This window comes from Nilaparvata lugens, chromosome 3, assembly GCF_014356525.2.
Source record: "Nilaparvata lugens isolate BPH chromosome 3, ASM1435652v1, whole genome shotgun sequence".
NCBI lineage: Eukaryota > Metazoa > Arthropoda > Insecta > Hemiptera > Delphacidae > Nilaparvata > Nilaparvata lugens.
The window spans coordinates 86,213,044-86,226,592 of NC_052506.1; the positions used below are offsets into that span (position 1 = coordinate 86,213,044).

The following is a 13,549-nucleotide window of genomic DNA, read 5'->3' on the forward strand; positions in this document are numbered from 1 at the left end:
TGCGCAGTTGAAAGTGCGCAAAGGAGTAAAATTCGAGATACCTCGAAGAAATTGATTTCTTTTTTAAATTAGAAACCTTAATCTCATCATTCACATTAAACAACAGTCGTGTTTTTTCTCAAACGGACAGCTATAAGGCCCGGTTGCAACAAAGTCGGTTAAATTTTAACCGTGATTAATTCCACAAGAACCAATCAGAGAAGGCGTTTTTGAATAGACGGCTTCTGATTGGTTCTCGTGGATTTAATCACAGTTAAAATTTAACTGGCTTTTGTGCAACCTGCTCTAAGAGTTTTAACGCCCAACTTACATCAACAATAATGAGTATTGAGAAATATTTGACATAGAGAAAATTATATAGATTTTCTTATGAATGTTTCTCATAAACGCCGTTCAAAGCTTAAAAATCGTCCATTACCTTCTTTCAATCTTAGTTGGCCTAGGTTGTATTTAGCGTACATTTCATGATTTTATTCAATTCAATTTCATTTTTTATGTTATGCATCGTATATAATACAATATTAACACAAGTCATAAACATTTCATCAAACAATACACATCATAAATATGTTATGGTATATTATTGATTCAATCTTAAGATTGAATCTTATTTTATAATACCAATAGCTTTTATGCCTCTTTCATGACATTTTTAATTGGTCCAGTTTAAAGATAAATAGATAAAATATTTATTTTTTTCTTTCATACAATAACCAAGTACAAATTAGTAAATCACAAATCATAAAAGTTCAAGAAGAACAGTTATTTATTCCATGAAGGTCTATAAACACCTTGGTCTATTCATACCCCTTAATTCCACATTTTCCTTACAGGCAACAACAATTGAAAATTATATGAGGACAAAAATAATTTGCAGATTGGATTTTCAGATTCACCAACATTTCTACACATATTATATATACACAAGTTTGCAAAAAAAAAAAAAATATAAAATTTATGGTTATCACTGTATCCACTGTCACAGATCTACAAATTATTAGGAAAATATAAAATACTAGCATGTTCTTCAAAGTTGAAGAATAACAAATTATTTGTAACATATTTCAAAAGTGAAATTTGATCATTAGATGATACTGTAGTTTCATTTTTTCCACATTAGAAAAGAACTGACAAAACTATTAAATTAACGTTTATAGTGACAATGCACATTAATATGATTTTTTAAAACATGTTATGATAAGTTGAGTCCAATTGAATTGCTGGGCTTGCAGGTTAATGACGTATTGTGATGTCTTTGATGAACATACAAATAATCATCAAAAAAACTTCAATTTAATGGGCTACTTTTGAACAAATTAATAAAAACAATATAAAAATCTTGTAGTACCCTTTATTTTTTAAAACTTTAAAGTAGTTAGGGTCGAAACTAGTCGTTGAACTATTTTAAAGTTTTTAAAAAATAAAGGGTACTACAAAATTTTTATATTGTTTTTATTGAATAATCATAATTTTACAGATTACTGAATCACATTAGTGTCGAATTGAGACATTTTTAGAATCTACCGATTAATTTTCTGGTCAGAATAGACAGTTATACTGTTAATTACAAGATAATTAAATATTGATAGCATTGATATGAACGATAACAATGGCATAGCGATCATCGAAAGACAACTTTCATCTTTGGTTACTAGATAAAAGACACTTAATAATTATCTGACTAGCTGGTTATGCTCTCCATCACTTATAAAAGCATCTTAATAGATAGTAATAGATGTTTTCCTGTATTTACATGCCTCCCGGCTTTGGCAGATTGGTGTCATAAGCACGAATAACGTCAGATTGTGACACAGCCCCGCTCTCCTCTTGCGAAAAGGCAAAACCATCTAAAAACAAACAACATCCAATAAGAGAATCTCATTTTTACCTGGATAACACTTGTTTTGTTCAAAGATATTCCTACCAAGGATCAATCACACAAAGAGCCAGTTGCACAAAAGCCTTTTACATTTTTCAAACTATTTTTGTATTTGTTGTAATCTCCAAAGTCAATTTTGATTATCTATAAATATAAAAGCGAAATGGCACTCACTCACTGACTGACTCACTCACTCGCAGAACTGAAAATCTACCGGACCAAAAACGTTCAAATTTGGTAGGTATGTTCAGTTGGCCCTTTAGAGGCGCACTGAGAACGGATTTGGAAAAATTTCCAAAGACACGCCCAAAATCTGCATTTTTCCAGCGCTTTCTCAGCTTTATCGAGAACAAATGAACAGAAATTGTTCAAATTTAGTACAGAAGCTAAGCTAGGGTGTAATAATGTTGTGTTAGAAGGAATTTGAAATAACGCCAAAGATACGCCCAAAATTAGTGTTTTTTGCGTTTTCTCAGTTCTTTCATCAAGTAATAGACAGAAAATGTCCAAATTTTAGACATGTTTAGGTAGGGTCTAAAAATGTTGTGATGAGGTGACTCTAATATTTCATCACAGATACGCCCAAAATCAGCGTTTTTTCAGCTTTTCTGCGTTTCTCAGTTCTTTCATCGAGTAATAGACAGAAAATGTCCAAATTTTAGACATGTTTAGGTAGTGTCTAAAAATGTTGTGATGAGGTGACTAATATTTCATCACAGATACGCCCAAAATCAGCGTTTTTCTCAGCTTTTCTGCGTTTTCTCAGTACTTTGACTTTCTGATGGAATGAAGCATGCTCAAATCATGAAAAATGCAGGCGAGCGAAGCGAGCCCGCTGATCTCATTTCTGGACGATCCAGTCGGGGGTCCAGGGGGCTAGACGGATATGACGAGCGAAGCGAGCCTGACAGCTAGTTGTTATCATATTATCTTAGCAGGATACTTTGTAATGTTCGTGTTTTGATGAATTGTTCTGTTAATCAAGAATGTTCTATGTATTTGATTAGAATAGCAACTTATATTTCTATGAGTACTTGCTCAAGAACAAATAATAAAACTATTACTTAATCGAGATTAAATTCCACGAGAACCAATCACAGAAGCCTTCTTTTGGAAAAGCCTTCTCTGGATGGTTCTCATGTCATTCAATCTTGATGTCATAAAATTCAACAGGCTTTTGTGTAACCGGGTAAAAATATTATATTTTTCATATGGTGGTTTTCATATTATGTTATTATATTTTTCTGGAAAAAGCTAATTTTCAATAAATTATATTGTCCGCATTCCCTGATTCAAAATAAAATATTTTTAACATATAATAATAAGAATTAGAACTATTTGAGCTTGATAATACACAGAACCATTGAAGATTAACACAATAATACAAAAGCAATGGTATTATTTTTCATCAGTATAATTATATTATTAACACAAGATTATTTTATCATTAGATATCATCCAGATTAGGCTACAGTGCTTCAAGGTATTTGATTGATTAAAGTGGGAAAATAACTCTATTTATTCAAATTTAATCAAAACGTGAATTTCAGATCAATTGGAAAATTTCTGAATAGACTAAATGTATTGACGATTGATAAGATTTTCATATGCCATTCTAGTGAGTAAATTTAATACTCAGTGCCGGTTGCACAACAGCCGGTTAAATTTCAACCGTGATTAAAGTCGAATAAATCTTTCGCATTTTACTAAAGATTTCCGTGGAGTGGAACTCATGATGAGTCTAATCTGAATTTTTATTAATTCCACGAGAACCAATCAGAAAAGCCGTCTTTTCCAAAACGCCTGCTCTGATTGGTTCTCGTGAAATTAATCACGGTTAAAATTTAAACTGCTGTTGTGCAAACGGGCCTAAGAATATTATTTGTATCTAACAAGATTGATCTTCACTTGTTTGATTTATGTATTTATTTACAGACATGCAGTCGTTATTTCAATTATTGTAAAGAAATATTAATTGATTATTGTGGCATATTTTTACAACATAAATCTGATCATAAATCAGTAATTGATCACGAAACCTTAACATATTTCAATTAAGATTTTCAATCAACTAATTAATACAATGTAATGAAATGGAAATATTCTTTATTATTTTAGCCGAGTTGGGATAACTATACAATACAATATTCAAGCTCGGAAAACTTCAATTAATAATAAAAGCTGTGGTTTATCAATATACAGTGATTATAAAGTTTTTACAGATCTACTAAAGTTATGAAAACTATTGAGTTTTACTATCTACTCAAAAACAGTATTTACACAATAGAGGGGCTAAATGGCAGATTTATAGGATTTTATACAGCTTCTGGAGGAAAATAAAAGAGTTTCAAACTAAATATTGCGAAATGTTGTGTCAAAACCCTCATCAACAATGTTAATTTTGCATCACCTGTTGTAAATAACTTTGAATTGAGATTCTATACTTCAATCATATATGAAAAAGCTTAAAGCCGTGTCCACACTGAACAAATGTTCGACAAAAATGTTTGTTGAAAAAGTTTGGGCAAATTTTATTATGTTTGACAAACAATGTTTGCCCGTGGCCAGTGTGGACGCGTCACCAAACAAAATATTTGTAAGTGGGAAGAACAGGCTTTATGTTTTAGAGCTGTTTTGCAGCTGTCAACCCTGAAAATGTTTGGAGAAACAGTAATTTTTTGTTTGACAAACAACGACTGTCCAAACTTTTTAAAATGTTTGTCCCTGAGCTCCTCAACAAACATGTTTGCCGAACATGTATGTCGAACATTTGTTCAGTGTGGACGCGGCTTAAGAAAGCTTCCTATTCGAATCGATTGCAAGTAGATGGAGTACAAACATATTCAGTATAATATCAACTAAGAGTAATGACTGACAATGAATGAATAACTATTCCCACTTTTCAGAACTTCTAATAATTTATTAGAATTATAGGTATCAAGTGACTAGAAAACTGCACTCTGACTAATAACATAAAATGAACAATCGATATAGATGGTTTTTGATAAATATTGATTATTCTATGCTAATAACAAAAGAAGTATACTATCTATGTACGATGAAAAACAATCTCAAAATCGAATGAATTTCCAATTTCAATTTATTCATTTCCACAAAAGATTATAAAGCCTATATCATATTCAATAATAGTTACAAACAAAAAAAAATCTAGGAAATATATTTCCCCACTTAGACTATTAATCCGTGTGTGGGAAAATAATTCTCATCTAGAAAAGCCTATTTCTCACTATTTATCTAGAAAAGCCTATTCCTAGAACTCTCAAGAAGCAGGATAGATCATCCTGTTCAAGGAAGATGACGAAAATGATAATCAAATTGACTAAAAGACTTTGTGACCGTGATTGAAATTTGGTGAAATTTAGAGTTGGTTAGAAATTGACAATAGATGAGAATTGAGAGACAACTTTGAGGAGAAACTGGAAATATTTGTCATGAACCTGGGGAAAACTAGTTATTCCCAAAATTGGTGGTCCCTGAAATTAATTTCCCTATTCTTACTTGTAGCCTAATATTCGAGCTACAACCCCAAATAAGTGGGGTTAAAATTCAGTTGTACGACGTCAAAAGGTAGAGTATTTGACCAATAACTTATCCTGAAAGTTACAGTATTATATCTACAACAGTCTCCAATTTATTGAAGGGTTCTCATACATATGACTCACTCTGTATATTATATCATAGAGAAACGATAGCATGAGTAGATATCCCATGGTATGGGGCGTTTATGTCGCAACTTTTACTGTTATCCCAAGCCGATAGTTCACGAAGTTCTTTCCTATGCAGCTGTGTGACGCTGGTAGTCTCTCTAATTGTGCTGTTCATACACTATCACCCCAACAAAACACTAAAAATTGACAACAATCGACAGTAATCGGCTTGAGGTAACAGTAAAAGTTGCGACATAAATTCACTATACCATGGGATATCTACTTACGCTATTGTTTCTCTATGATTATATCCAATTAGTTTGGAATGAACAGCATTAGCACGTTAATCAATAATGAAAGGTATTATAACCTAAGTTATTGAAAGTAAGGAGTATATATTACTCACGTCTTAGTTCCACTTCAGTATTTACCCTTGATGCAGAGGCACGCAAATTAAACACACTTCGCACATTCTTTAAGAGCCGTGCCGTTTCTGTCATCCTGAAACATTTTATTGATTATGATCTTACCAAATATAGAATAAACTGAAAATTATATGACTGACACACTTTATTGGAAAAAAATTTAATTCAGAATTGATTTTTTGACTTAGTAATATGTATAATAGCGAAGTGACAGTCTTATTAGTATTGACGTACGGCGTATACGTTGTATTGACGTTGGCGTTGTAATGTAAAGGTGCGTACAGATTTACGCGCCGCGAACATGAACAATTTACTTTTAATCAGCTGATGCCAAGCTTTTTATATCTGTATCTTACAGTTTCTGTGAAAATACAGTTATAATCAGCTGATTATTTCAGAGCAATTCACTTTTAATCAGCTGATGCCAAGCTTTTTATAACTGTATCTTACCATTTCTGTAAAAATACAGATATAATCATCTGATTAAAAGTGAATTGCTCATGTTCGCGGCGCCTATATCTGTACGTACCTTAAGACTTCCTATGGGAGTCTTCACAATCCAAGCCATACGCTAATAATAATAAATATGTATTATGACTACTGGTTGTGTTCAAAAACATCCTGAGCACCAATTACTAAAAATCAATAATATTTAAATACTATTATGATAGTATACAATTAAGTTTTCATTTTAAGACTGTGCAAAGGCTAAAACTAAACTTTCTACTGGTGAAATTTTTCAAAGTTTTTCGATTTGTATACTATCAAGCTATCAAAATGAAAAAGTTTTTTTTCCGGGAAAACATTTTTTTCCTATAATTACTTTTTGAGATATGAGCGCCTAAAGTTTAAATTTTTGGGACAGAACAATTCAAGTTAAGTAAGAGATGAATCAATGATATTTGAAGGATAGATTCTTCATGGTATTGTTGATCTAGTAAAACAAATATTTTCTGAAAAATTCAATTTTTAAGAAAGAAAATTACTTAATTTACCAAAAAAAACTTAATTTGAGTTATTAATAGTAAATTGAATAACTTTCTCAAAAGTTGATATTTTCAGAAAATAAAATTTTTGTTTCACTAGATCAACAATACCATAAAGAATATATCCTCTAAATCTCATGGATTTATCTCTAACCGAATTTGAAATGTTCTGTCCCAAAAATTTAAACTTTAGGCGCTCATATCTCAAAAATTAATGTTCGGAAAAAAATGTTTTCCTGAGAAAACTTTTTCATTTTGATATCTTGATAGTATACAAATCGAAAACTTTGAAAAAAAATCACCAGTAGAAAGTTTATTTTTAGCCTTTGCACAGCCTTAAATGCTACAAAACGTAAGTTTATATTGCGTTAACAAAGCGTATTGCACCAATATTGAGGGTAGCGAATAATAACAATGATTCTAAACCCTGTTGTCAGAGATGTCGTAGAATTGTTCCATCATGGAATAAAAACACAAACATATATGTTGTCTATTCTGATGAAATGATATTATTGAAAAAATCCTAGGTTTCAATCATAATTTGCATCACCATCAGTTAAAGGTTGATTTTGTACGACTTTAACAATTGCAGTATACATTATTGTATTTTTATTCCATTACCAGTATTCTTCTTTGATAATAGTTAGGCTCAACTCACACTTACGTGACTCAGGTCGAGAAGAGACTCAACTCTAGTCGAGAGCATGTGTTTTCAAATGGTGACGTCGCGGCGAGACTAGAATCGACTGGTCTGAGTATCACCATTTGGAAACACATGCTCTCGTCTGGAGTCGAGTCTCTTCTCGACCTGAGTCGCGTAAGTGTGAGTTGAGCCTTACTTTTAAAAAATATGTTGTCTTATTAATTTGGTGTAAAAGATCAATTGATTAACTGAGAAAAAACAACTAAATAAAGAAGAAAGGAAAGGATTAAGAGCGTTGGGATATGCCTGGATATAAATTAGGATAAATGCGAATGTTGAAAATTCTTCTTCTTTCATGAAGGGTTACTTTACTCTAAATGCGTTCTCTTACAAGTAGTAAGACAGCATATCAGAATGTTGTCTAAAAAATTATCTTGACTTATTAATAATTTTATGTGGATAGATTGATTAACTAAAATGAACTCATCAAATAAAAGATAAAAAAGGAATTGAGAGAGTTGGAAAATATTCAAAAACAAAATTAGGATAAATGGGAAAGATAAAAAATAAATACCTGGATTTAAGACTGGAAGACATGGACGTGCTAAAAGCGGGGATTACGGGAAGAGGAATGTGCATGGCTGAAAAATTATGTGAGAAAAATAAGAAAATTATTGTTGAAAAGTTGCTTTAATAAAATTAAAATTTTCAAACTTGATTTCTGAATGCGTGAATGTGTAACAAAAGCAGCTACAACTTCCGATGAAACATACATTATTGTATTATACATATTGTAGGTACTGAAAATATTATAAGAAATAATAATATATTAACCATATCAAATATATCGCTTGATTACATCATGTGGAAAAATCGATTTGGGGCTCAACAGCAAAGCTAAAAATATAAAAATGTCAAGGCAAATAAATTGAATGAAATAAAAAATAAAATTTGTTATTGAATAATTTTCACTTATTTGAAGATTCTAGATATGAAATTAAAGTGAATGTATGAAAAATACAGAATTTTTAGTTTATCAATATTGAAGTAATTTAAAACTCTTTACAATAAGTTTGAGTTCTATTTACAATTCATGAAATAAAGTGCTAAATGAATTCAAGCTCAACTCATAGATGCTATACAGAGGGTGAAAGCAATGATTTAAGATCTGAACACAACGTTGGACCGAAAGTTAGTCAGTCTGAAAAAAGTTAAATATTTACAAATTAGTGAAATTTGAGGTGCTCTATTCATTAAATCTCCAATAATACTCAATAGTTTTTCAGATTTATGCTACTTGAATTTTGAAGATGATATTCAATGAATTATATACATTGGGTATTCTTGTTGATATTAAATTGACATTGTATGAATATAACAAGACATACCAAAGTTACTTATAAACTTTTTGTTATGGAAAATATGCAGTGTATTATCGAAATTTGTATTGATTGAATTGAGAATAAATATCAAGTAATATTGTAGGTAGTTAAAAACCTGAGAGAAAGTAAGAGCTACAAAACCTGATTCATTAGGAATTTCAGGGATTGAATTTTATTTTCACGGCCTATCAGGTAGCAGCTTCAACTTACCAACTGATCTGACAAATTATGAAATCACCTTTTTCTTCTTAGAGGAATAAAATTCTCAACTATTTCATAAGCACATTAATAATAAAGTATTCCATAAAAAACACTTCATTCACATGGGCTACTTTTTAAATAATAAAACAATATAAAAATCTTAAAGCACCCTTTGTTAAACTATTTTAAAGTTTTTTTTAAATAAAGGGTGCTTTAAGATTTTTATATTGTTTTATTAATTTAGTATTTCATGAATACTACACATACAATGATAATATTGGTTCTGGGACTCTACATTCGTATTTCATGTTCATTTTCAAGATATTGAGCAAGAAATCACAACTCTCGTATATAGAAAAGCCTATAGACATTAAGTATAAGACATAAGTATAAATCTATAGATAAGTATACAGACAAGTTAAGTATAACATTAACTTTTATCAAAATGTTTGGAGAGAAATAGTACAGGCTCAGCCTAGTTTTTCCTCCATGATTATAATAATGATTGTAGTATTTTGTACAATAAATGAAAAAAAACCAAAATGAATAAGTTAGATTTCATTCGAAATAGATTTACCTTGGCTCTTGTAAATAATTATTTCAAATAGTTCTTGCTAGATACTGTAGATTTCATTATCTACTCATAGAAGCTCAACTATCCGTTTTTGACTTGGGTCATAACATTTTTATTACAGCTTTCTTCTTGATGTATTGAACAAGTTTCAGATCATTTATATGCTGTGGATATAGTTCACAAAAGCTCTTAAGATTCTCAATAACTTGAGCTCTTGGATGCTTTCAATGTATCAAGAAAGTGAAATATCGATGAACCGAGTTCCATTAGCTACAGAAATCAGAAAGCAAGGTCAAGACTCCTCAGCCAACTGGAAAACTTAGAAAATTGGTGTTTCCCATATATTGTGTGTAGGTTACTATAATTCAGTGCAATTCTATAGGCAAAAGTGAAACACAAAATTCGACAACAACTCAGCAAAAACCATGCAACATCAATGCTGATTCTGGTAAAACAATAATTCAGTTGCACAACAACATTCAACACCAAAGTGGAAACTAAGTGATTTTTCAGAAACATTGAAAAAGATAGCTGAAGCAAATTCTCACCTTAATCAGGAATCCTTGTTGATGACTAGATGTGACACCTTTCCACTGGATTGGATCTCAAGATTCATGCGAATACCTAAGACTTGGTTGGTAAGTCAAGTTCGAATAGCAGTGCATGCTCATTGTTGTACTAATTTTACCATTTTGGGTGCTCCGCAGGGTGGACAAACAATATAAAGGAACACCTTCCACAAAAGTTGGTAACAAATAACAATCACACAATAATTGTCTTGTTCAGAAGCGGAACAAACCAGTTTCGAAAAGAGTTTAAAACCGGACTTTGAATTTCATTAATTAATGTAAAACCGCTTAAATGTTTGTTCTGAACTAGTGAAGAATCAACATTTGGGGAAGGAACAGTTATGGGCTGTGCCTGTTGGTCCTCCCACAATTATTTTAATGAATGGATTATGTATCTTGAATCGATAAATGAATGAATGATGATAATTCAAAGCAGTACTTGAAAATGTAATTAGTGTTTTGAAAATCATCTAATGATAAAGAGGAAGGGACGAGAATGTTGGAATGGGTGTTTAATTGGTGTACATTATTGTACGTGAAATGAAATTTAACTATCCTTATTATTACCAATTATAAATAAAAATATACGATGGGATGTTATGATAAATAACTCTACATAAGTAACATTTTTTACTTTAAACGTCCTGTTCCTGAATAAATTTAAAATAGGAGTTCAACTAATAGTTAGGTAATGGATTATTCAAAATATTTTGAAACATGAGGTATAGTTATAGAAAAAAAATGAAATTACAGAATTTATTACTAGCCTGACAAACCTTCAACAAACCTTATCAACTAGTCTTCGCTTATGAATAAACACATTAGTTATGATCTATTTATTCTTAACATACTCAGATGGATGGAATTATCAGTGAATTTTTATTTTACAGTTTGAAATATGTCGGTGAATGATATTTCAATCGTTAACCCAGTTCTTATTCCAGTTCTGGTAAAGATTTATTGAACTAAAGGTGGAATAAAATTTGAACTGCCTGCAAAATTTGAAGAATTATTGACATCCCAATATTGTATACACTTTATACATTTGATTCATTGTTAATTGATTAATTAATTTTGTATTTTCATTTTTCAATGTTTTAGAATTTTCAAGAAGCCTTCAAAGATTTAGAATTATTTTTTAAATAAAAATACAGGTGATGCAAAAGAGTTTCAAATTGTTTCTATAGAAGCATCATTATGTGATTCATATGTGGAGAAGTGATCTCTAGGATGAGTTCACCAAGAAAAAGATAGGTGCGTCATGCAGGCCTCTAATTTCAAGAAGCACTACTTCCATGTGAGTTACAATTTCACTATAAATCCTACATTATTTTTTTAAAATTTCTAAATAGCAAATAAAATAAACAAATAATAATTATATTCGCAAAATGAACAAATTTGCTGATTAATTATTTATAAGCTCTAGATGTGTCGTGTGTTGAGTAAGAATGTGAAAAAATATTGGAATAATCATTTGAATTTGATTGAGAAGGGAATTTCGGCTCTGACCACTTACGAAGACCATGGTTGTAACAGACGAGAATGATTGGTCAAGATTTTTCGATTTATAATTCTTGAATTAAAATGAAAATGAATTCCAGTTGATGTGAAAGGAGATATAGTGACAGGTGACAGTACTCAAATTAAAAATCTATTTATTTCCATCTTCATACAAGTACTTCATACATAGTACCTCATCCTGATTTCTTGACATTCTTATGAATTTTAGCTTAGAACTTGTAGGCTTGCAGCAAATAGGCAATCAGACCAATCAAGGACCAAATATATTCTTGTAGACGGAAAACTTTATAAGATATATGGATAATTTGAAATTATTATAATTTTCTAATCATTAAATGTGGCAAAGTATGAAGACATAAGAAAATGTTCAATCAGACCAATCAAGGAGGAATAATATTGTAGTAGACGGAAAAAACACCAAGACATTATAAGGGATATGGATAATTGATTTGATTTTGAAACTTCTTTATTGTCCCATAAGTTTACATATCAAAAATTTACAAAGTAATTATATTATCCTTCAAAACTTTTGGGGTTTTTGTATATAACTAAATAAGTAAATCAATTTGGGGAATCCGGTCTCACAAGGTGTCAAACCGAAAAACTTCAATAAATGGATTAGCAAATGATGGCGGTCAGGCAAACTTATGTTCTCCTGACCAAAATCTACACAGCATCTCAAAGAATTAGAAATTAGAGATATACAGTGTATATCTAGGCATTTGAGACTCATGAGCTATATATTTGTTGTGTATCTGCCATGCGCTAAATAAATAAATCAGAAACAATAAAGCCAGAAGGTATATTACCTGTTTGGGATGATTATAGTTTCCTAATCATTATATGTATCAAAGTATGAAGACATATGAACCACAATTTTTTATGAATTCATTTCATATGTGAACAATTACTTCATTCCACGTGTAAACTAGTTTTAGTTAAATTCAAGCTTTGAGGTATCATTATACCCGGAAAACCTCTATCACTATCGGGATATATTCAATGGATATGAATAGAAACAAAAAATTTCTAGCTTCATGATTTTCAAGTAGAGGAAAACCCTGTACAAGAAGAGAAGTAAAATATTAAAGTCGAAATTGATTGAATCTAAATAATTGAAATCCTAAGTAATCTGAAAAATCTAAGTAATAGAAATCCTGAGAAATGTAAGAAATTGAAATCCTCTTTGAGTAGCAAGCTATAACTGAATTAAATTTAGGGTATTTATGAAGCTTGAAGCGTTATCTAGTAGCTACTGAGCATTCCGGCAAGTTGAAGAAAATAAAATTGAAAAAGATGACAAGCAGAAGAACAAAAGAGGCGGATGAGATGAATTAGCATGATTTGGTAATACTGAAATAAGAAAGCATCGACGTTTGGAAGCTACATTACTCACGCGCGAAGTTTACATTATTATTGAATACTTACATCTTGCCAGATGTCCTATGGCATGCAATTGGCTATGGGAAACAGAAGAACAACAGGGTAACTGTTATTACAAAAGCGTCAAGCTCATTTCAAATTCTATTATGATTTCTGGATTAATTTGATAATGTAGTGCTTCCAATACTAGAGAATTTGAGTTTTATAATTGAAATTTCGTTTGATGAGTATCTAAGATGAGTAAAAAATGACAAAGAATGAGGTTTGGCAATAAAGCTTGATACTGTAATTAAAAGCTATGAATTGAGGTTTTTGGAA

At 30.8% G+C, this 13,549-nt stretch overlaps 1 protein-coding gene and 1 pseudogene across 1 annotated transcript; one reads left to right on the forward strand and one right to left on the reverse strand.

Annotated features, from left to right (window-relative positions):
* Positions 1 to 1,743: 1,743 nt before the first annotated feature.
* Positions 1,744 to 13,307, reverse strand: LOC120350617 (probable phospholipid-transporting ATPase IA). Its single transcript, XM_039424901.1, has 3 exons — positions 13,277 to 13,307; positions 5,954 to 6,048; positions 1,744 to 1,847 (listed from the first exon to the last, which is right to left on the reverse strand). Coding segments are annotated over exons 1-3 (195 nt in total). The 5' UTR covers positions 13,279 to 13,307; the 3' UTR covers positions 1,744 to 1,749.
* Positions 3,511 to 3,651, forward strand: LOC120350734 (annotated as a pseudogene).
* Positions 13,308 to 13,549: the final 242 nt, after the last annotated feature.